The 23,881-nt window shown below is 44.2% G+C and overlaps 3 protein-coding genes across 8 annotated transcripts in view; 1 reads left to right on the top strand and 2 right to left on the bottom strand.

Moving 5' to 3' along the window:
- NME7 (NME/NM23 family member 7) overlaps positions 1–344 on the bottom strand; it is a 94,761-nt gene extending 94,417 nt beyond the window's left edge. For both annotated transcript variants that reach the window (XM_074897759.1, XM_074897768.1), the window contains exon 1: positions 265–344. In XM_074897759.1, the coding sequence (XP_074753860.1) occupies positions 265–267 (3 nt within the window). In that variant the 5' untranslated portion in view covers positions 268–344. The remainder of the gene's footprint in view (positions 1–264) is intronic.
- A 94-nt stretch (positions 345–438) lies between these two features.
- On the top strand, positions 439–10,549 carry BLZF1 (basic leucine zipper nuclear factor 1). The gene is made up of 7 exons (XM_074897747.1): positions 439–670; positions 2,374–2,430; positions 3,541–3,980; positions 4,639–4,838; positions 7,048–7,176; positions 7,791–8,010; positions 9,171–10,549. Exons 2-7 carry the CDS (start codon positions 2,412–2,414, stop codon positions 9,354–9,356), a joined length of 1,194 nt encoding a protein of 397 aa, XP_074753848.1. The 5' UTR covers positions 439–670; positions 2,374–2,411; the 3' UTR covers positions 9,357–10,549.
- A 130-nt stretch (positions 10,550–10,679) lies between these two features.
- CCDC181 (coiled-coil domain containing 181) lies at positions 10,680–23,881 on the bottom strand. 5 transcript variants are annotated; one of them, XM_074897710.1, is made up of 6 exons: positions 23,674–23,881; positions 17,237–17,397; positions 15,729–16,706; positions 13,388–13,534; positions 12,577–12,731; positions 10,680–11,963 (listed from the first exon to the last, which is right to left on the bottom strand). In XM_074897710.1, the coding sequence occupies exons 2-6, from the start codon at positions 17,372–17,374 to the stop codon at positions 11,801–11,803; spliced, it is 1,581 nt and encodes a 526-aa protein (XP_074753811.1). In that variant the 5' UTR covers positions 17,375–17,397; positions 23,674–23,881; the 3' UTR covers positions 10,680–11,800. The 5 variants fall into 5 exon arrangements, with proteins under 5 accessions (XP_074753811.1, XP_074753829.1, XP_074753802.1 ...); XM_074897728.1 differs by lacking the exon at positions 23,674–23,881 and adding an exon at positions 20,259–20,289; XM_074897701.1 differs by lacking the exon at positions 23,674–23,881 and adding an exon at positions 20,143–20,250.

Genomic DNA, 23,881 nt, shown 5'->3' with positions numbered 1-23,881 from the left:
AGCCCCGTTTACAACCAGCCGCCTACTGCGCCTCACGCGACCCCTCAGCGAAAGGCGGGAAGAAGGGCCTGGGCAAGCCTCCCCCTCCCTGAGGGGAGCGCAGCCCCTGAAGGAAGCGCCGGGCGGGCCCCGCGGCCGCTATTCCGGCAGCTCGGCACCGGGGCTGAGCTGGGCGACGTCTGCCGTCTCCCGCCTCAGCAGCCGCCCTGGCGCCACCAACCCCCGGCCGCGCTGCCCCGGCCCCCCCGCGGCGGCGGCGCTCACCATGGCGATGGCGGCGGGCAACCCGCCTCACCCGGCTGCCGCGAGCCCGACGTGACGCTCCCTGGCAGCCGAAGCCCCACCCCCCGCGCGCGAGGGCCCAGCGATTGGGTAAGAGGGGCGGTCGCGTCAGCCGGCAGCGCCCCGCCCGCCGCAGGAAGCGGAAGTGGCGGGAGGTGGAGGCGGGGGCTGTCGTGACAGTCGCAACAGTGCTGCTGCGCGTCCCGGGAACGTCCGCGGGGCTCCGCTGCCCCTCCCGTGGGGCCGCTCTCTGCCCAACCCGGCCTGGGGCGGCGAGGGGGTGCGGCCGGCCTGGTGGCAGCAGGGCCGGAGCTCGGGAGCGTCTGGGCCTGGCGCGCCGAGGCGGGGCGGGGGTGGTTCGGTCGGTGTTGGCCGGTAACGCTGCCGGGTGAGTGGGAAACCGCTTTTCCAGAGGGGTGGGCAACGTTCAGCTGCGGGGCTCTCCTGGTCGCCGAAATGCACGGCGGGAGGGGGCCTGGGCGGCCGGGACAGGGTCGGTGGAAGTTTTCTGAGGCCCTCGCGGGTCGTGATTCAGCCGTGTTGCAGCAGGATTTCCTGGCGTTGTGTGTCATGCGGGGGGGGGGGTGTTTGCAAGGCACGACGTTAGTCTAGAAGCGCGGTGGCTAACGATTCAACCAGGGAGGGAGTTTTGCCTACAATGATGTAATAAAATGGGGGGCTTAGGGAGTGCAGAGGCTTACACTTGAGAGTCTGAAGGCAACAGGTCAGAAAGAACAGTATTACAACAGGAACTGAAGGTGACAGTAAGAACAGTATTACAACAGGAAGTGAAGGTGACAGGTCAGTAAGAACAGTATTACAACAGGAACTGAAGGACCAGGATCATCAGCTGGTGGTCTTAGATGAAGCAGATAAGACCAAATGCTCGTAATCATTTTTTTATTGTGCATTCTTATCCCCATCAGAGCAGCTACATTTTCATCTTCCATGTTCTCCTCAGATGAGTAAAGATCCTCAATCAAAAGTGAATGAACAGCAGTGGTGATTAGCACATTGTGGTCATAAATGAGCAAAGCTGTAACTCCAGCTGTAGAAGCAACAGGTAGCAAGATGTTCTCATATCTGTAGTTTGAGAAAACTCAAGGAAGGAAAGTGATTTCTTTTGTCTTCTAGTCATTGCAAAAGATAAACCTACCTCTGAAACAAATCATTAATCTAGAAAGCTGGCAGTTGTGTTTTACTGCTACCATGATCTTTTCAGGGCAGAGAGCTGTAGCAATGGAAATCAAAAATGTTGCAGTTAAGCCTCTTCAGTTAGTGGTATAATGAAAGGAAATGAGAGCTTTGGGACATCTCCCTTGAATAACAGGGAGAAATAAAACAAATAAACCCCTAAACCTGACAGGATATAGCAATCTCAAACTAATGGAGTTAGTGGCAGACCCTGGAAAAAGGAGGGGAGTGGCCTGGGGAATTGGGAGTGGATGAACCTACAGATACAGGCGGCAATAGTCAAGAGTTTGTGGATAAGGGAGAAAGCATCCAGGATGACAGTTTGGGCCAAACTGGGGGGAGAATTCCACTGTTGGCTTAAACTAAGCCTGTGCAGCCAGGGCACTGACTCCTGCTTTGGCTGGGAATTGGGTCTGTTTAAAAAAAAAAAAAAAAGTAGTTAAAAATTGCTGTCATTTCCTCCTGACCTCTTGATTTGCTTTAAGCACAGTGTGGGATTTCCTTGTGGTTCTGTGATGATCTTAGGTTATCTCTGCATGATCATGCAGTTGTACTCTGGGAGTGTTAGAGTTCTAAAGGGTAAGATGAAGGCTCACTGAAAAAGAGGAGGGAGACCAGAAAGAGAAATGTGAGGAAAGGCAACTGGAACTGGATATGGAGCAAGAGATAGGTGTTGAAGTCTAGCTCTTAGTAAAAAAAGAAACAAGTACCAGAAATCTCATAAGCCTTCTCTTTTTAACTCTTGGGGTCCTTATGTGGTTTTATCATTTGGGGTTTTTTCACTGTGCCACTGAACTGGAGTTTAAAAGTTGTACTAGAAAATAGGGTAATCCAAGATTAACTGTCACTGTTACCTTGCTAAAGACTTTCCCCCCCCCCTCCTCTTTTCCTCCTCAGACTTACGTAGTTAGGAAGAGTTGACTGCTGAAGAGAAAATGTTCTCTCTAGAAAAAGGTAGGTGGTTCACATGGTATCTAAGCAGACTGGATTAAAAGTACTTTAACTTGAATTCTAAAGACCGGAGTTACACTGTATGCCAGGCTCCATTAATTTAAACTTACTCCTTTTATGTAGCTATTAGAAAGTAGTTATGGCACTTCATTATTGCAGTGAAAACCAGAGCTGCCTGGATGGAAGAGTTAATTGTGGTTTTCTAATCCAGCTTCGTATGGAAAAACAAGTTTGTCACTGGTACTGTCATCTGTCTGTGCACTTGTCTGTCAGTCCTCTGGTAATTAGAACCTGTTGGTACTGATTCAGCCAACATGAAAGCAGGGCAATATCATGGTGCTGCTGCAGCGTTTTTCAAATCAATTATTTGGGTAGAGGACACAGTTCAAGTTAGCTGCCTGCAGTGTGAGGAAAAAGCAGCATGTGTTCTTGCCTTCACCCCTTGCCAGGAACCTTTAATAATATTTCATCCAGCTGAAAACTTAGTGAATGTAAATAAAATGAATTTCAGTAAACATTATTATGCATATTGGGCAATTCAGAGTAGAATGCAGCATTACTGGGAATACTGGGGTCTGTTGATTAGAAATGAAGCAGAACTGGCTTGTTGGCTTTTCTTAAACCGACACATGGACAACTAAAACACATGGTACATAGTACTTAAGTCTGCTACACTCCTTAAGGTGTTAGGAGCTATGTAGCTTGTAGCTGCTTTTCATTTAACTCTTGCATGTAGGATGAGACGGCTCTGATTCTGTCAGCTCCCAAAACCTGATTTTGCTTTCAGCCTATGAGCCTATTGTCAAGAATTTTCTCTGTACTAGCTCTCTTTCATGTCTGCATTTAATCTGGTATGGCAGCAGGAAGTTAAGATTAATGCAATTCATACTAGTGTTTGTGCCTTGTACTATTAGTATTAATGAGCAATGGGCACTTGAGTAAGGACTTCCCTAACTTGTGCTTGATAATTGCTGCTGCAAAGGACTGTTTTACACATGCACTGTGCAACTAAAATCTGTAACTCTGAAGTACAGAAATTAAGTGAAGAGTTACAGTGAGACCATAACAAAGTGAAAGGTGGTAAACTTTCCCTCCTCTGTTTCTAAATTTTAGTTGATGATGCCTCATCACCCATCCGAGGACCTGGAGATGGCATGGAAACAGAGCAACCAGCTGAATCGGTGGAAGTAATCACTGGAGCCAACACTACAAACCATCACATCCACCACAGCCCACATAAAAAAGCAGCTTCTTCCCTGAGTCCTGGAGTTCTGCAGCTGGGAAAAGTACCTGCTGATAAGTCAGTGGAGATTGAAGCTATTCGTATATTAGTCCCCAAAGCAGCTATCACCCATGTTGTTCCAACTAGAAATGCTAAGGTAGCTAAATCAGCAGGACGTAAAGGAGACACCTTCCATCAGTCAGATGGAGCCACAGATCCCAAGAAAGAACAGATAGAGCTGAAAAATGCAATCGAAAAGCTAAAGAATTCAGAAAAGCGGTTGTTGCAGGATAAAGAAGGTCTCTCTAATCAGCTACGTATCCAGACAGAGGTAAGACACGAAAGGTATTTTCACTCACACAGCTGAGCTGCTTTGGTTTATATAAGCAGTTTCTGAATGTGACCAAAGAGAACTGCTCTAGCCTTGAAACAAATGGTTCCCCTTTTGAACTTATCAACTAAGATACAGAGTAGAAGGACATTAAGTAATCCAGAGCTGCTTCTCTGACAACAGATGAAAGAATCAAAGGCTTGAAGCTGGGAGAAACACACTAGAGTGTGGCAAAGAAATGGATCTTTCATGAGGAAAGATTCTGCTCCTCAACTCAACTGCAAAGTGAAAAATGTAATGCTGTAGAAGGGGTGACTATAATTCTCAACATAATCTGTGGATGTCTTGTCTAATCCTTTACCTTGCTGATTCTGGAATTGAATACTACTGAGACTTGCTTTGTTTCTTGTAGCAGGCTTTCATTCTTCCTCTTTGGCCTCTTAGAATTTAAACAAGGATTTGTTGAATGTTCATTAGTCTCAAATGTTCATGCTCACTGAAGTGGATTGTGAGGCTTAATATACTCTGCACTGGATGTGTCCCATTCTGGAAAGGCAATTTATTGTTAGCAGTTTGCAATAACTTGCATTGCATTCTGGAAGCAGGAGGTGTTTCATTCTGTATTGATAATTACAAGACACTCTTGATTTAATTCTAGGTGAATCGGGAGCTGAAGAAATTACTTGTTGCTTCTGTTGGGGATGATCTGCAGTATCACTTTGAACGGATGGCTCGTGAGAAAAATCAGCTAATCCTAGAAAATGAAGTCCTGGGCCGGAATATGTCTCAGCTGTCCGAGCAATTGGAGCGCATGTCTATACAGTGTGATGTGTGGCGGAGCAAATTCCTAGCAAGCAGGTACTGCCTCTTACAGAGCTGTTGTGACATTGTTCTCCTTCAGGCTTTATTACGTACACCCATTGCAGTGCCTGATAGTGTGCTTAAATACACAGAGGGCAGCCACAACAGCTCTGCTGACACCTACTATGAAATTTGAGTGTACAGAAAAGGTACAAGGAAAGTAAGCTCCTTGTAAATCTGAACATGAGCCAGCAGTGTGTCCAGGTGGACAAGAAAGCCAACGGCATCCTGGCTTGTGTCAGCAATAGTGTGACCAGCAGAAGTAGGGAGGTGACAGTCCCCCTGTGCTCTGCACTGGTGAGGCCACACCTGGAGTGTTGTGTCCAGTTTTGGGCACCTCAATATGAGAGATCTCAAGGTGCTGGAGCGAGGGCAGAGGAGGGCAACGAGGCTGGTGAAGGACCTGGAGAATAAATCCTGTGAGGAGCCATTGAAGGAGCTGGGGCTGTTCAGTGTGAGGAGGAGAAGGCTGAGGGGAGACCTCATCACTCTCTACAGCTCCCTGAAAGGACATTGTAGAGAGGCTGATGCTGGTCTCTTCTCACAGGGGATTAGTGACAGAACAAGGGGGAACGGCTTTAAACTGCAACAGGGGAGGGTCAGACTGGACATGAGGCAAAAAATGTTTCCCAGAAAGAGTGGTCAGAGAGTGGAACAGGCTGCCCAGGGAGGGGGTGGAGTCCCCATCCCTGGGCATGTTTAAGGGCTGTTTGGATGAGCTGTGGGGGGATGTGGGGTAGGGGAGAACTTTGTAGAGTCGGGCTGAGGGTTGGACTCGATGATCCCAAGGGGCTTTTCCAACCTGAATGATTCTGTGAAGAGCTCTGCTTTTCAAAGGTAATACAGTCAGTCCTAAATCTCCTAAAAACTGCAGTTCCTGTCAACATAGCAAGAGAAGTTCTTAATTCTGACAGACTGTGTGCAGTTTAGGGTTTAAAATTGTCTTCCAGGACAGCTGTCTGGACTTGTTTTAAAGGTTATAAGCTTGATTTTCATCCCTGCCCCCCAGTATGATACAGTCATCAGTTTGTGAAGAAGCTGATTTGCTTATGAACTCTGCTCTAGTGATTCAGGGATCTACTAGGCAGAGCAGCTCAGTCTGGAAGAAAGAGCAGGGGCACCTCTTCATTAAACACTGAGAACCCCATGGTTACTACTGTAACCATAAAAGCTGATCTGAATGTCAAAAACTCATTTGACAATGGATTACACTTTTAACTCACTAAGTGTAATTGTCTTACCAGATCTGTAAGTAGTGCTCTAGGATTTTTAATCTTCTACTGTACTCGGATATAACTGACTACATTTTAATTATGATGCTTAATGCATATTACAAAAGACCTTACCACTTGAAGGAAGTGGTAATAGAAGGCAGTCTCCTCCCTTTAATTTGCTGGTCTTAAGAATGTTTCATCATACTGAGTGAATGGTAAGTACTTGTGATAGTCCTAGCTAGGCAAGAGTTACTATCCTAATTTAACTTGTTTCTTTAGCATTAATAAGAGTTCTGAGATCAGGCCTCTGAGCCCCTGGTGATGTGCTTAGAGTAACACCTCATGATATTGTAATGTTCTGGTTCCTTGGGAGCTCAGATTTCAAACCAGTTGTTTAAATGTCATTCTGGTTTTTGCATGTGCAGTATGTGAAATACCTGTTTGAGGGGTCAGTGCCAAGCCTCATGGCAGAGCAAAATGTGACAACTGTTTTCTCGTTTGTAGCTCTTAAATGCTTGTATCTAGCCTGTGTAATGTCTAGTTACTGCCCCGAGAAAGGCAAAGCAGTGAGTGAATGCAGTCTGCAGCCATAGCTGTCATCTGTAGAGATGAGTATGAAAAGATGGGATTACACCATACTTGAGAACCATGTTAGTAAAGCAAAATGTAATTAGCTTTTTATCTCTTGGGATCCTTCTCCACCACATTGGCTTACCCAAGGTATTTTGAAATGTCTGATACTTGATTTGTATTAAGTGTCATGATTGTTTGAACTCAGCAAGTCAAAACATAATCTTGCACTTCTGTTGACTCTAGTTGAAGGGAAATTACTCATAATATGTGTCCTTTGTAATTAGGTTGATACAGGCTCTGGGGGAGGGGAGTGAGAACAGCAGCTTAATCCTTGGAGCTGACAAATTACAGTCTGTAGTCAAATAAAAGTGACTTTCAAACTGCTCACTTACGCTGCTGATTGGAAACTTCTTTTGCAGGGTTATGGCTGATGAGCTAACCAACACCAGAGCAATTCTTCAGCGTCAAACCAGGGATGCACAAAGTGCAATCCAGGACTTGCTGAATGAACGCGATCAGTTCCGTCAAGAGATGATTGATACACAGAAGTATGGTGGTTTTGTTTTGGTTTTTTTTTTTTTTCCTAATCCAGACTACTTCTGTGCAAACTTGATTTCTGTCAGTTTATTCTAGGCTGGAGAAGAGTCAAATAACTTCCCCCTGTTCCAGTGATAGTCAATAAAAATCAGTTATGCTGATGGATAGTACAGTCACTTTTCAGTCTCAAAGCTGAGAGAGCCAAAATAGCATTAATTCTTTCTTCATTCCCTGGAGGTGTGAAGTCTTAGGGGTAATATAATATAGCACTGACATCCCTCATATCCTCAGGCTTTCTCTATTTAATCACTTACTGTCTTGACTTAAAGTCTCCTCTGTCTCCTTCCAAAACGTACAGATTATTCTACCTGTGTTGATTTTTTTAGCGCTTATCCTGCCAGGTGTCAGATAAGTTTTACCAGTATTAAAATACTGTATTGGTGAGGCCTTGCCTTGGAAAACAGCCTGTTTGCCTCCTTGTCTTTAAACATTTTTTTTTCTTTTTTTTGGTTTACATTTAACTTGTGCAGTAAGTCTTGGGAGGGGACAATGCCTCTGAAGTATGCTGTGTGCTGGTAGCATAGAGTACAAAACCACTAATAGTGCTGCTTTCCTTTCTGCACAGGCTGCTGGAGGAGCTGATGGTTTCTCTTCAATGGGGGCGACAACAGACATACTATCCTAGTGCCCAACCTTACACTACGACAGAGCTAGCAGCTGTGAATTGTAAGCTAGCCAAAGCTGTAAGCTCACATCTTCTTGGAAATATTAGCACTAATAGTCCAAAAAAGAGTCCAACAGCTGTGGAATTTTGCAATACCCCTGCTGAGAAAATGGCTGAAATGGTAAGAACTCTTCATACATCTCAATCTGTCAGCATGGAATCTTCTTTCTGGAGAGAAACACCTGTTAACTGCTTTATATCTTGACTTTTTTAAAAAGTATATGCAGGAGAAATATGCTGAATAGAGCTGTCTGTTTCCCTCATTAAAAAAAAAAAAAAATCACCCCACCCCCAAAACAAAAAACCCCAAACAGAAGGAACTCCACACAAAACAAAAAACCCCAAACAGAAGGAACTCCACACAAAACAAAAAACCCCAAACAGAAGGAACTCCACACAAAACAAAAAACCCCAAACAGAAGGAACTCCACACAAAACAAAAAACCCCAAACAGAAGGAACTCCACACAAAAAAAAAAACCCCAAACAGAAGGAACTCCACACAAAACAAAAAACCCCAAACAGAAGGAACTCCACACAAAACAAAAAACCCCAAACAGAAGGAACTCCACACAAAACAAAAAACCCCAAACAGAAGGAACTCCACACAAAACAAAAAACCCCAAACAGAAGGAACTCCACACAAAACAAAAAACCCCAAACAGAAGGAACTCCACACAAAACAAAAAAAAACCCAAACCAACCAAACAAAAAACCCTGGAAGAATAAGCAGAACATAAATAATATGATGATACACAGTTTCCTTCTCTGTTCCTAGCACCACAAGTAACTGGGTCAAAATTTGTTTAGAGTTACTGTGTCAGGAGGAAGCCAATTGAAAATACGTAGTTGAGTTTAAAAACTGAGTGGGAGGAAGAAATTCAGGTAGGAATAAGTCATAACACTTCAGCATTAGTTTCTGTTGCCCTAAAAACCAGTTCTGTTGAAAGTGGGTGGAAACACAGAGAGAAGTTATATGATTATCTTTCAAAATAAGGTTCCACTGCAGGAAGTTTGATGCCTAGGTAGCAAATGAGACTAACAGTCTAGTCTGGAAGCAACTGAGCAATAGTTGAGCAGAAGGAGGCTTGCAGTGATCTGTGGTGTTCTTGCCTGGTTTATCCTGAGGGTCTGGATAGGTGGATATTTGGTTTTCAACTTGGAAAAAAAAAAAAAAAAAGAAAAATTGCTTTTGAGCAGAAATCCTTCCTAGCTATTACAGACGGATAAAACCTATTAAACTTAACAGATATATTTTCAGTCTCCATTTTTCCATCCTTAGGTGCTGCGTGTACTGGATCCAGCTGCACGTACAGAAACATCAACAGAAGTTTCTTTTTCGGAGACTTCCCCATCCTCCTTCCTTTCCACAAAGAAGAATATTGGAAGGTTTCACCCATATACAAGATACGAAGATGTAACTTTCAACTGTTGCAATCACTGTCAAGGAGAGCTGATAGCCCTTTAAAACATAGCACATGCACTCTTGCTGAAGAATTACACTACTTGCTGTTCAGCAGGTTTCCCTTTTTCCTACTTCTGTCCATAACGGGTGGGTTTAACATTGGAAATGATGCAGTTTCTGCTTCTCTGCCCCTTGAAGTTGGGGACACAGGATTTCCTTTGCCTCTGGCACACTTCTACTACTTTTCAGTCTGGAAAGCTACTTACTTTCTTCTACAAGGCAAGACCAAAAATATTATGCTGGTCCAGTTTGTAGAGCATAGAGATGCCCTTGACTATTTAAGGTTTACAGTCTTACTAGGAAATCTCAAAGAATTGTTCTTTAGAGGGGGACAAAAGCATACTATACCAAGGTAAATGAAGTACTGACAGGTTATCTTTAAAAAAAAGGCAATTGAAAATGGTCAGCTCTGTGCTTTTTTTTTGAAGTCTTAGCTAAAGTGACAAACTGTCCCCAAGTCTGTGTTCAGCCTTTTAACTTTAGTAATAAAAAGGAGCATGTGCAATGATTCTTCATAGCTGTAAGTTCTGAAAATAAGAGCCTGTGCAGTGTTGCAGCCCTTCTGGCAAGAAGGAGAAAGAGCTTGAATGAACTTTAGCTATAAATAGTAACTGGTTTCATATGAATTCTGGAAAACTGTGTGGGGTGAGATTGTGTTTCCATGAAGCTGTAACGGCTTTACCATCTATTTCAGCTTCTGGAGGGAAGCTGTTGCAGAGCTGAGCCTCAGCAAAGACAGACTGATGGACCTTTAGTACAGAGTGTCAAAACCTGACCTAGCATTAGAACTCGGTCTTTGCCCAAGGTCTTCCTGGGTGTTACAGGAAGCTGAAGATAAGCACTAAATTTGCACAGCTACTGGTTAAAAAAAAAATATTTTTTTACTTGTATGGTTTTATAATCTAGATGTAGGTTCCAAGAGAACTTCCAGCAGATAATCTGCTAAACCCAAAGCAGCCTATTTAAGTTGCAAATGTAAAGAGGAAAGGTAGGAGGATGCAAATAATGCCGTTTAGTTTCTTAAGTTTCACTCCCAAATTCATCATCTGTAGCTGTCTAGTTTGGGGAAAGGGTTTTTGAAATGGTTGCTTTTACCCAGTTTTGTTTTTCAGTCTCATCCTTGCTGTTGCTGGCCATGCTTTGGTTTGCATGAAGAAAGCTGCAATAAACTTCCTTTGCTTGCTTTGAAACTGCAATTTTGGATTTAATATAGCTGTATTTCTGACCTTGTTTTCTCTGCAGTATAAAAGCCCTTCACTCTACTGGTCTGAGGTAATGAACCAAGAAGCTTTTGCAGCTTACTACAGTTAGGGAGGTAGCGTGGGCCTTTGCAAACTCTCCCCCTGCACTTCCTCACTAGACACAAGAAACATTTCTTGTTGTCCAGTGGAGGGTAGAGGAAGGAGGAAGGCACCTTTTGCTTGTGTTTCTCATTAACATGTGAAATTTTCATTTCACTTCCACGACCTTTATCTATGGTGACAAAAGCTGCAATGTGGCAACCTCTGGTCAAACCCCAGTCTCTCTGAATATGCCTGTAACTACCCAAAAGGGGGAGAAATACTAATGGCACATTTGCTTTGCATCTGCTATGCTCTGTCTGTTACAGTACTTCCAGAAAACCTTTTCACTAGGGAAAAATGTAAGAACAATGCCAGATCGTGGAATCTTGTGGACACACAGCTGGACAGAATGTTCCTTATCTTCCACTTCATGATTTCATGAGTGACCTCAGCATGTTCTCTGACAAGAGTTCCCAATCTAACTGGGTAGGGTGATGTAGTTTATTATCATTAATTTAGCAAACATGGACAGGTATACAAGGAATCCAGCTTCCTCGATATTAATAAAGGTCATAATTCACACCATCTTTTAATTTCATGGAATAGAAGACTACTGACTGTGACTCACAGAAATAAGTTTCAAAACCTTGCACGTTCACACACACATTAACCTTCAGTGATTAAAATTAGTCCTCCAGCCTAGCCAGAACTAACAGCTGGTCAACAGATCACTAGGAAGTGGTACAAGAAATAGGATTTTCCAACAACATAACACGTTGTACAGTCTTCATCACAAGCAGCAGCAAACAGCAATATTAATCCATCAATAATTCAACACTTTTCATAATAGCCTGCATCCAGGAATTCAGGGTGGAGCTGAGTATAAAGTGCCCTTTAAAGACAGGAATGTGTATTTGCCACACTCATATACAGATCTCACACTTGTTTAGATTTGGTCGAACCAAGAAGATCCCTGAGTTAGACATAAAAGCAGGCTTTTCAACAAAATTACAAATAAATATTAAAATCACGGTCAGGTAATTGTTAAACTTGCTTGAAAGCTTTAAAAACACCACGGAAAGTCTGTGGCTGTAAAGAGCAACAGCTCAAGCCATAAAAATTAAAGAGAGTTGCCACCAAGAACTCTCTGGTTACATCAAACTTTCAGCTATAATGGTCTGTGAAGCGAAAGGATTTCGTCTCCGAACTAATGCAGTGGATGTTCTGCATCTGTTTTGCTCTTCTGGCTTCTAATCTAAACTGCCTTGCTCTCTCTTTAGCAGCTAGTTCTTCTGCTCGCTTTTCTTCTCTCTTTCTTTTTAGCCATCTGTGGAGAGAGAAAGAGGACTAGAAGTAGTGCCTGTTGCAACTGAAAGTTTTACATCATGCATTCAAAGGAGACTTGCCCCCATTTGAGTCACCTTGTCCTGCAGGATAATGTCAGGTGTGATGGCTGAGCCAGTCTAAAATTTTGCCTGTCACTCCTAAACATCAGGAGCGCTGCTTTTCCATCCCCATTCCATGGCTGCTGCACCCACCTTTACCTCCCCCCTTTTGTTGAGCTGATACAATTCACAGACTTGACAAAATAAAAATAAAATTTTACTGGATTATACCTTTCTGCTTGTTTAATGAGCTGAATCAACCCAAGCCTGCTCCAGAATGGGCAAAAAGGGATAGGAGAGAAGGATCTCCCTTTTTGAGCAGAAGTAATTCACTATTTCAACTCAGGTTCTGACAAGTAATTTCACAACAGTGAACAAATAGCATCAAGGAATTGATGAATTTTTGCTAGGGTGTAAGTTTATGAGGGCATATTCATGCAAAAAACCCTCCAAAACAGTAAAGGCTTCAGCAGTAAAGATGTACCATATAATAACTACAGTCTTAAACTGGCAGACTACAAAATTTTCAAATTCCCTAGGAATGACCCTACTCACTCTTTAAAGGCTCTGTTGCATTCCTCTGTTCTTGGAAAAAAGGCAATTCCTTCAGCTTGGCGTCTCAAAATTTCTATCTGTTTTTCTTTCATGTGTTCTTGATGCTTTTTTTTAAGCCATAACTTGAAGGCTTCTTCTGGATTCCTGTTCCTCTCCTATTTAAAAAAAAAAAAAAAAAAAAAGAATATATATACACACAAGGCTTATCATTGAATGACCTTTATATTAATCATGTTATAATTATTTTTGGAACTATGCTGGCATCTCCCATCCACAAAACATACCTCATAAGTAAACTAGATTATATGCTAATCTGGCATGGAATATATACATGGGAGAGCATTCATAGTGGTATGTTCTAAAAAATACTGAATTTAGCTTTCCAAGCCCATCGCTGCAAGAACTTTAGAACAGAGCCTCTGCATCTTCAGGTTTTGGTCAGGTCACGCGCAGTAAATTCTTGCCAACAAGTTCTGATGGTAAGGGATACACTTCAAGGGGTTTTTCTGGCTGCTTGTTCACTGCAGGGTTCAGTCAAGTTGTTCTCCTCATAAAAAGGGGCATCACTGCATCTCCTGTGACCTTACATCTGTTAAGTTCATACATGCAGCTTCTGTGGCACAAGCTACCCTGCCAAGCAGAACCATCTTAAACACACAAATCAACCTAGCTCCTCGACGAAAACAATGCAACAAAAACATTTCCTATCACCATAAATTTTCGTATGCTTAGCTAAGAACAGAGGCTTAAAATGTGGTTTTCCTATTTAACAAACACTGTAGATCCCAGTCCTACGTTAGGGAGATCTTACTTTGCTGTTTAAGTCTTCCAGCTCCTTTGCACGACGAATTCGCTTTTCTTCTTGCACTTGTTCTTTCTTCTTCTGTAACCAAGCTTTAAAAACCATCTCGTTCTCTCTTCTCTTCTGTTCTTCTTGTTCCTTTTTCCTTTCTTCTTCCTTAAATGGAATGAAGAGTGAATAAACTTAGCTTTTAAGAGAATTATTTTTATCTGCAAAGGCCTTCATAGACAATAAATCATTTGAATTACATGAGACACACAAAAATACTGATGAAACAGGAATACTCAATGACTGCATCATAGTTGATACTACTTTTGGGAAGAAATGTGTTTGAGCACTTCTGCAGTTCATGGGTACTTTCAGTCTAACCCTTTTTGTAATTACCTCAAATTTCCATGATGAGATATCTCAACTCACATATCTCAACTCTCAGACATTTCAATAGCAACAGGTGAAGACTCTTAAAATTAAACCTGCCTAGGAGCTCTGATTGGCTTAAAATCAGTTTAAACTGTTGCATTTTTAAAATTAATGCAGCTCCCAGGCTTGACAGACTGCTGAACCCTAAAGGATATTTTAGCTACCTAAGGACTGCAGGCACTACCTTAAAAATAAGTATTTTTTTTTTCTGGACATGAAGTTGTATTTACTTCAGGAGTATTAATAGTGTAACACTTTTTTCAAGTTTACAAAATTAACTGATTTTTCACAAAATTGAGAACGGTTTTTCTTAGTTATTAATCACTTTTTAGCTAATGACAAGTATTGACAAAGAAGAGAAAGGTTTTCAAACACTGCTTCAGAAAGCTGATTGGGATATTTTATGAGGTTTTGACTTTCCCTGACACAAACTACAGTCCCTACTCATTTCAACACTCGGAGAAATCTATTCTTGCAAATAGATGATGTTCCTCCCACCTACACACAACTTGCAGACTATCCTCCAAATTAACAATTTGTCATTTACCGAAATGGAAGAAACCCCACCCAAATGAAGCAGATGGATTCCAGTAATGTTTCATGCCTGTGAAATCCATCACAGAATGGAAGAACTCCATTCAAGAATGAAGAAGTAAGGCAATACATTCTTACCTTTTCATAAGTCAGCCAACAGAGGAATAGATTCAGCACACACTGTTAGGAAAATAACCTTCCTTCACCTCCACCACACTACATTTTACTTTAAATACGCAGAGCATGCTGTCGAGAGATCTAGTCTTGTGTGTACAAAGAAAACACATCAGTAACTCTTCACCTTTCCTACCCCTCACTACAGAGCTGTGCCTCAGAAACTTTTCAAATGAGGCAGGATAGACCTATTTCTACGGATAGAAAGTGACCTTTTAAGCTACTTAGCCAGCTTACTTAGAACATCATGACACAGAAAAATGGTAGATGCTTCATGCTCCTTTTGTAGAGCAACATATGTAGTAAGTTACCTTTCTGTAATTGTATTATAATAATGAAAAGCAAAGAAAAACATCTAAGCTTTTAAAATCTTTGGTAAAGATTTCTGCAGTTCCTGTTACTGCTGTCAGAGGCTGACTCTATTAAATATTATTTTCTTCTGAATAAGTAGCTGAGAAAGAATTAAAAGGTGGGTTTTTTCCCCCAGTCATACGTAAGATATTGATTTGACTTTCTAAATTATAAATATTTTTTTCTTCTAAATTACTGCCCTTTATAAATACAAAAAGAATAAACTCAGTACTGGGAATATTTTCGTCTTTTCACCTGCATGCATCTTACACAAGCAACAAGGCATCTCACTTTTGAAGTCAGCTGTATCTTCCATACACCTTAAACACACCTCTCCCTGTTCACAGTTCTCAACCATTGTCCTGTGTAAATCTTACTTTATGACTGAACACTCTCCCAGATGCTTAACTGCCTGTTACACACTTGGTGAGCACCCAAACTACTGTCCTGCAGTACTTGCCCTACTGTGGTTAACTTCCTGCACTGCAGTGTAACCTGGGGAGCTGCGATACCATATGCTAACGTTCCAGTAAACAGTGGGCCTGTAATGGAAACTGGGTAGAGAGTCAATAAGCAAAAGCAGTAAGCACAATACAGCAGAAGGCCTATTTATGAAGAACATATTAAATAAATACTTATTTCTCCTGTGAGCATGGCTTGATCCTATGCCATTCTGCGGGGTTTTTTTTCTTTTAAGGAAAAGAGTTTTGAGAGATTCTGTACAATCTCCAGAGAATTATTATTATTATTATTGTTATTGCTGCCTCTTTTTATAATGGAAAAATAGAGTAAATGCCCTGCCCATGTGGTCTCTGTGAAGCAGAGGAGCAGGATGGTCACTGTGATCTACTCACTGTCTCTGTATTTTTACCTCTTTCCTCAGTTTTTCCTTCCTTTGTTCTAACTGCTTCCGCAATTCTTTTTGTCTGGGAGAAAGACAGTAAGTAGAGCTTCTCACAGGCACATTTGCAGACTGTGCCCTCTGCGGAGCCTTCCGTTTCCCCAGAGCTCTTGCAGCATTGACAGCGGAATTCGGACGACGCTTCGGGTTAGACGGAGGCTTAGGGAAATACACACGCTCTTCTCCACCAGGAGAAAAAGAACGTGCTCCTGGTCTTACTGGAGGTACCTCCTTCATTCGAGAGACAGTGCCAAAAGCACCGTAGTGTGAAGATTTTGCAGACATCTGTTGAGTTTCAATATCAGTAAAAGAAACACTTATCGGGGGCAAAAAGCCCTGGCTTTCAATATCACGTAAACTTAAGAGTTCAAACTTCCCATCTTTTTCCACTAGGATTTTACCATCCTTGTTTTCCTCATCCTTGCCAGCACGTGGCAGAAGTGATGTGCTTTCCTGCCCCATTTCATTAGAAATATGCAACTGAGATAGCCTGTTTGAAACATCGTCTCCTCTTGCAAGGTCAGTTTTACAAATTTCAGCATCTTCTAGAGGAGGAACTTCAAGATCCACCAATTTATCCTTAAATTTTAATTTTCGTTCTCTGTTTTGATCCACAGGAGCCTGATTCTCCAGCAGTTTGTTGGCTTCTTCAATCTTTTCCAAGATGTAACGCTTTATTTCTTCATCTTCTTCCTCATCCAGTTCCTGCTGATTTTCCAGCTTGGATTCCTGGATAGAGCTTTCACTGTCAGTATCAGATACGTGGTCCCCCTGTTTAATAGCAGACCTGGATTCCAAACTTTCTTCATTGGTGGGTCTCACTTTCACATCTCTATCTGCTTCTGAAAGCTGATCTGGATTTTCTTCCATTTCCTCATGGTCTTCCTCAAAGTTGTCCACAACTTTAAAAATCTGTGCTTCTATACCCTCTTCATCTTTTTCAGGATTCTAGAAAAAATAAAATAAGCTAGTCTATTCTCTCAACAAAGAACAGTATCAGAGAAAGAGAAAAGAAATAGCAAGAGAGAAGAGCAGTACTAACTACCCCAATTCTAAAACAGGCTGTCAAATAGTGCATGTCATAACTAAAAGATTTTTTGGCACTAACAACTCTCAGGCAGTTTCTCCATGTTCACATCTGCACAAGGTTTAACTAACCATGGCTGGTGCAGTAGTGACCAGTGACAGCATAAAACTACAACCACATGTATTGAACGAACACTTAAAGGGACCCAGAAGCACTTTTGAAACAAACATTATTTTCAGTGAACACTGAAATTTCTGTTTTAAGGTAATTATAACCAAACTAGCCAGCTCGCTGAATTGGTTTTTGTTATAATTCCAAATAACCTTCCTTGTCAAAATTCAGTGAATGGACCTACATGTTTCAAACCATATTGAATTTTGTGCTTGTGATTCCAAATATTACTCAATTTTGTCCTTTAAGTAAGACAACCAGCATTTAATTTAACAAATACCTCTCCTTCACCAAGGTTTTCTTTTTCTTCTTCATTAATTAGCCATTCGAGATCTTTTTCAAAATCATCCTCATATTCTGCACTTTCTGTTAAATCACCCATATCTGCTGGATCTCCTTGGTCTTCCTTTTCACTCATTTTGGTGATGTGTTAAAGTAATACTACAAAAAGGAGAGGGAAAGAAATTGTTTTAAAATTCTGGTGACACACAAGTACAGCACACTGATCTCTCTTATGGCACACACATCCAACTTGTGAGCAGCATCAATACAACCATGTTAGACAGGGCTACAGCACCTCAGGACTAAGGATCACCAATGGTTTATAAACATGAATGGACTTGGCCTTTCCAGCTCTGACTACGAGACGAAGATTTGAGTCAAAGCAAACCAAGGTGACTTACTCAATGTTTTGCAGCAAGTCTCTGACAGAGCTAAAACTGTTCGCCTCCTGCTTGGAGAAAGAGACCACTATTTTATGTTTGTTAGAAGTCCTGTGAGCTTTCATTCCTGCCAGGTGTGTAATAGATTGTTGGTTTGTATCTGGCCACCCCATTTTCCTTTAAAGAAATCTTGTTTCAAGTTACGTTGCAAAAATGCAGGATGCACAAGTCCTAGAAGAACCCTGCCACGGCTTACAGTAGATCAAATTACCAAAAAGCTTCTCATAATGACATATTAAAATGAGAAGACCTTCATTGATTGGACTCTTGACAGCAACCTTCTGCTGCAGTGCCTGAACATTTACAAGCAGCTCTCACTTTCAAACCATACCGCCTCCACTGCTATTAGGGGTAGAGAAAGCTACACAGACACCAGTTGAGACTGCTGGAGAAAGGATTCTGTCCCCATTTGAACTTCTGAGGAGGACAACAATGGGCAATACTCACCAGCCAATTAATCAGGCTGCATATAGTCATATTCGTGACAAAACTGAAGATAAGTCACTCTAAGGATTGAATCTTTTTAACAGTCTTTGGACTGCCTGCCTGCCAGTGCTTGGGGCTCCAGGCTGACTGCTTGCCACCCCTCACCCCAGCTCTCTCCACAGGAGACGTCTGTTTCCACCTAAAGACACGAACAGGTTAAAGACACGTGGAGACACATCAGCCTAGAGAGATGATTCTGCTCTTTTTACAGCTTTAGCCACACTGCCTCCCTAATCCGTTTATTACTGTTTACAAAACGAACAGAAAAGATGGAAATACTGATTATTCAAAAGTTCCTAATCTCTTTGTACCCTCTGCTGGAAGCTGCCACTTGAAAGCGTCTCTCTAGTAGGACAAATCTGTGTCACTTACAACACACTAAAAGATCATGATATGAACATTAGCATATGGCAACACAATAGGGGATGTAAGAGTTACCTCTGACCCCAGAGGGCCCCAGAACAGCAAGGTAGCTCTTGCCGTGTGACCATCCTGCCCTTCCAGACAATAAAGGCTGCACCTAGACTTCCCAATCTAAGCATTTTGCAGTGCATTTTGTAAAATTCTTCCATCCAGAAGATGTTCCTTAAATTCTTTCAAGCTTTTGCTTTAAGTTCTGACGAGTATCTCTGAGTTCTCAGTTATTTATTCTCAGGAACACCAGCTCCACTTCTTAAAACTCTGCATTTCATGCTTGACAAAAGTGCTGGTTTTTTAGGCCTCAAAATTTAGTCAAGATTTATTTAAGAGTAAAGAAATAAAGAGAAATAATAATGAAGAAGGTAATAAAGCCGGTCACTTTTGTTGCAAGCTTGTTTGTAAGAAACTTTGTCAAAGCTCTTCGCTTGATTCATATTTTGTTCAAGAAAATATGGCATTTTCTTTTTCTCCTAATTCACTTTTTAGCCACCAATTGCCACAAGAATCACTCATTCAGGCTAGAGTTCTTTGAGTTTAAATTTTCAAAGCTCGTTCAGAGCCTTATCTTGGCTTTTCACACCATGTCTATCATGTTTTTCCTGCACTTCTGATACCACATGTAGTCATTTTTGCTGGGAAATGCCCCTTCCTTCACAAATATCCTTGGTTTGGGTGGTGATATGTACCCAGGTTCTTAATGGAGATTACTTTGCTTTAGTACATACTCAGCACAAGAGAACTATTTCTCTTTAACTTCAGCATTATGGTAAGTGGATGCAAAAAAATACAAAGCCAAATTGTGCCTTTAACAAAACACGTTCATATCAGTCTGTGACACACAACACAATTACTGAAAGCTTCAATTTATTTAGGATATGTATAATAAAGGGGAGCAGCATAAAAAACAGCCTCTTCTGTTGTAACCTGAAGTAGTCATGGCTGGAGAGGTGATTTCAGTTTAATGACCTTCTTTCAGAAAATACTGAATCAGCTCCTATTCTATTCGGGGTCTTATGAAGTAAAGATTTAAGTGCTTCAGCTTTAACCGGGACCAGAATTCTTCAGAAAACCTCCAGTCTTCATTTTCACCTGCTTCTATTCTAACAGGGCGTGGATGCGGTGACTGAATTGTTCCGCAAAGCTTAGTAACGCCTCTACGTGGATATATTCAGGCACAGGCACAACAAAGAGAGGGATCCAGCGATGGATTTTGGTTATTTTGTCCTTTTGTACCTAAACACACATCTCTAGGGGTTCATACACGCGAGGGCCCCACCGTTACGGTGGGAAAGGCGCAGCCCCGTAGGCAGGAACCGGCAGCCCCCGGCTCCGCAAAGGCGGGCAGCTCCTGCCGCCAGAGCACGGCAGACGGCACCCCCGGGGCCCCTCCCGTCGGGTGCAGCGCTCCGCGCCCCGACCGCCGGCGCCCGCGGGCAGGCGACGCAGGCTCCCGCCGGGCCTTGAGGCCGGACCGTGCGCGGGCCGCCGTTCGCCTCCCCGGCACCACATGCTCCCCGGCCTCACCGCCTGTCCCGGACACCCGGCCCTGCCCGCTCACCCCTCCGGCCCGGGGGACGAGTTGGTGCCGCGGCCCGCTCAGCGCCCGCCGCTGCGTTGCCCGGCTGCGTTACCATGGCGACAGCGGGGGCCGCCCCCCTCCTTTCCCGCGCTCACCTTCCTGCAGCCGCGATCACCGCCGACGGCGGCCCCCGAGGGCCAAACCCCACCTCTCGGCGGGCACAAGTGCCCTTCGCCAGGTGGCACCGCCCCGTCGCCATGGAGACGGGCCGCCGCGCCGCGCCCCCCCTTTGTCCCCCATTTCCAGGTCTGAGGGCCCGTGAGGAGGAAGCGCTTTCTTATCACAGAATCACCTCGTTTGGCAAAGCCCTTGAAGCCTCTCCAGTCCAACCGTGAACCTCACCCTGACCGTTCCCAACTCCACCAGATCTCTCAGCGCTGGGTCAACCCGACTCTTCAACCCCTCCAGTGATGGGGACTCCCCCCCTGCCCTGGGCAGCCCATTCCAACGCCCAACAACCCCTTCTGCAAAGAAATACTTCCGAAGAGCCAGTCTGACCCTGCCCTGGCGCAGCTTGAGGCCATTCCCTCTTGTCCTGGTGCTGGTTCCTTGGCTCCAGAGACTCATCCCCCCTCTCTGCACCCTCCTTTCAGGGAGCTGTAGAGGGCCAGGAGGTCTCCCCTCAGCCTCCTCTTCTCCAGACTAAACCCCCCCAGTTCCCTCAGCCGCTCCCCATCAGACCTGTGCTCCAGACCCTGCACCAGCTCCGTTGCCCTTCTCTGGACACGCTCGAGTCATTCAATGGCTTTTTTGGGGTGAGGGGCCCAAAACTGAACCCACTCATCGAGGTGCGGCCTCACCAGTGCAGAGTACAGGGGTCAGATCCCTTCCCTGTCCCTGCTGGCCATGCTATTGCTGACACAAGCCAGGATGCCATTGGCCTTCTTGGCCCCCTGGGCACACTGCTGGCTCATTATCAATCCCCCCCAGGTCCCTCTCCGACTGGCAGCTCTCCAGCCACTCCTCCCCAAGCCTGTAGCACTGCTGGGGGTTGTTGTGGCCCAAGGGCAGCCCCCGGCATTTGCCCTTAGTGAAACTCCCCCAGTTGGCCTCAGCCCATGGCTCCAGCCTGTCCAGGTCTCTCTGCAGAGCCTCCCTACCCTCGAGCAGATCAACACTCCCACCCAACTGGGTGTCATCTGCAAACTGACCGAGGGTGCGCTCGATCCCACCATGTTACACAATTTCATTTAACAGCTGGAAATTAACACATTAACAGCTGTGAGCGCCCAGGAGAGGGGCAGCAGCACTCTCCCTACCCAGCTAAAAACCTTCAGATGCTGTTAAATTATGTGCTTGTTTGGGAGCTGCCTGAGCATCGGCAGTTATTGTGTTGTATTATTCATGCTCCGGCTGGTGATGAGCAATTTGATCAGAGCAAAGCTAGCAGTGTTTCAAAATCGGGGCTTTTGTTAATAAAGATAGTGCCATGTCTCCAAAGAGGCACCTTGGCTGCATTAGTCACACATTGCTCCTAGAACTTTGAAATGTGAAAAAAAGAGAAAAAAAAAAAAAAAAAGAGAACAGAAAAACACCCTAAATTGATTCCCTTCTGGAAAAAAAAAGCCATTAAAAACCCACCACCCTGAGTTACCTCCTGGGCAGGGAGAGCTGAGGGAGGGGTCAGACTTCTCAGCAGAGCTTGGAGGGGGAGGTGGCACGTCGCAGCCTCCTCTGTGAAGGACCAAACAGCCCCACAGGTCGGGAAGGTGCGCCCCTGTGATTAGCCCCACAGCAAGCCCTGTGACCACCAGAGCCACCACGGAGCGCCCAGAGGTCTCGCAGTGGGGCAGAAGCCCTTCTGTGAAACGCTGGCTGTGGTGGCACCATGGCTGCAGCCCATCAGGGCCTTGCAGAGGGCAGGGCTGTGCTGGGTGGCTTCACAGAAGTGGTGTTGGAACAGCTGGTGAAACACCTCGGTAACTTCTGAGAGGCTCCTGATAAACGTGGTGGTTGGTGCTGCCACCTGTTACCACAGAGAGCCACTGGCTTGACCCAGCTAGGTAGGGAAGCAGATACACTCGCTTGTTAAGGAAAACGCACACACTCCCCGCACTAAAGGGTTAATGCTAATGGAAGAAAATATGGGCAAAAATATAGCCATGAATAAATTTAGCCAGGGCATTGATAACTCCCAGAGTAACGTGGATAGAGTCACCATTTCTCTCAAAGTCACACAGGGTGGAAAGACTAAACCCCTTCACAGTGGGCTTCAGGAGGTCTCTGAAGACATCTGTCATCATGGCCCACATGCCACAGGAGGGGGTTGGACTCCAGGACCTCGGGGTTTCTGCTAATCCTACATCATACAGTGACAAAGAGAAATGGGTTTTGACATTGGTTTTGGTGGGTTGGAAGAGCTCCCTGATGTTTACCTGAGATAACACCCAGGCACCTGCTTGGCAATGGTTCCTACTGTACCTGGACAAACTTCAACCACTGACCTCACCCAGGGTCATGCAGTCATCCCCTTCTTGAAGACATAATGACAAGCTTCTGATTTTCCACATTTCATAGATGGGTGCCTTTGACAAGTTCACAGCAGATTAAAATAAAGAGATCTGGGCACAATCTCAAAGCTTTTTTGCACTGCTTTTATCACAAGACTATCCTTCATCTTACAAGCCAGTGCTACCCCTTCCATTCACAAGAAATGCTTTGTTTGACTAATTACAAATCAGTGTGATTGTAAGACAATGATTAGACCCTATTGTTGGAAAATCAAGCTGTGATGCTTGATAATGATAATTTAATGGTATCTTAAGGACAATCTAAATTCATGCATGCATTCATTAACAGGCACATCATTAAATTTAGGTTTTGAAATGTTCCCGTCTGTGAGGGAGCTACAGAGCACGGTCATGAAAAAAAAGCAACAGAAACAACAGCCAAGCACCACAGGGCTCCAAAGACATGCTGGTTGCTCTGTGTTTGGGGAACACTGATCCATGCAGAGTATGTTTGGCAGAGAAAGTCTGCGGCAACACCTCCAAGGCAGTGTTAAACAAGCACCTTGACACCTTTTGTCTGTTGTGCAGGAAGCAGCTGACGCTGTCAAGAGTCAGTAGGAACTGGGGCCAGAGCTCCCAGTCTCCCGCCCCTTCCATAACCAAAGTCTCTCTTTCCTTCCCAGTACTTGGCTACAATCACACCCGTAAAGAAGAAAACGTAATCACTTCCACGCAGAGCCCTTCCCTTTCTCTGACAGCACTGCCAGAACAGCACACAGTCACAGCAGCACACAGCCACAGCACGGCCAAGTGTAACCCTGCCATGCCTTGGTGGCTTGTCACAGCCAGTGCCAGCCCCGGGGGACAGCAGTGGGTGCTGCTCCTGCAACAGCAGCCGCTGGCACCTCTTACTTTTCCTCACCTCACTTTTTGGACAGAACAAGCCCAGCACCTGGCATCTCCCTGCAACAGTGATCCTAAAGCCCAGGAACTATACCACATCTCACCAGCATCACAGCAATCCCAGCACAGGACACGCAGATTCGGTGGTAACACTCACCTGCAGCAGCCCACAGTATCGACTGGAACAAAGGAACAGCTACAGCATCTCAGGCAGACACTCCAGCCGTGTGTAGTATTTATCTCCTCTCCATCAAACCGCGCCGTGTGCTGTGTTGCCGACGCAGGAATTCAGCTCCGTGCCAGCAGCTGGGTGTCCCCTTTCAGATCTCTTAGCGGTATGTGGTGTGGCAGGATGCGATGGGAGG

This window comes from Athene noctua, chromosome 1 (assembly GCF_965140245.1).
Source record: "Athene noctua chromosome 1, bAthNoc1.hap1.1, whole genome shotgun sequence".
Taxonomy (NCBI): Eukaryota; Metazoa; Chordata; class Aves; order Strigiformes; family Strigidae; genus Athene; species Athene noctua.
The sequence above is the reverse complement of the archived record's forward strand: the minus strand, read 5'-3'. Positions and strand labels throughout refer to the sequence as shown.

Coding starts and splice junctions, on each gene's coding strand:
- BLZF1 (XM_074897747.1), top strand. Junction 7,177..7,790: donor GAGATGATTGATACACAGAA/GTATGGTGGTTT, acceptor CTTTCTGCACAG/GCTGCTGGAGGAGCTGATGG. Junction 8,011..9,170: donor CTGAGAAAATGGCTGAAATG/GTAAGAACTCTT, acceptor TTCCATCCTTAG/GTGCTGCGTGTACTGGATCC.
- CCDC181 (XM_074897710.1), bottom strand. CDS start 17,374: ATGAGTGAAAAGGAAGACCAAGGAGATCCAGCAGATATGGGTGATTTA. Junction 13,535..15,728: donor AGGAAAAACTGAGGAAAGAG/GTAAAAATACAG, acceptor ATTCCATTTAAG/GAAGAAGAAAGGAAAAAGGA. Junction 11,964..12,576: donor TGCAACAGAGCCTTTAAAGA/GTGAGTAGGGTC, acceptor CTCTCTCCACAG/ATGGCTAAAAAGAAAGAGAG.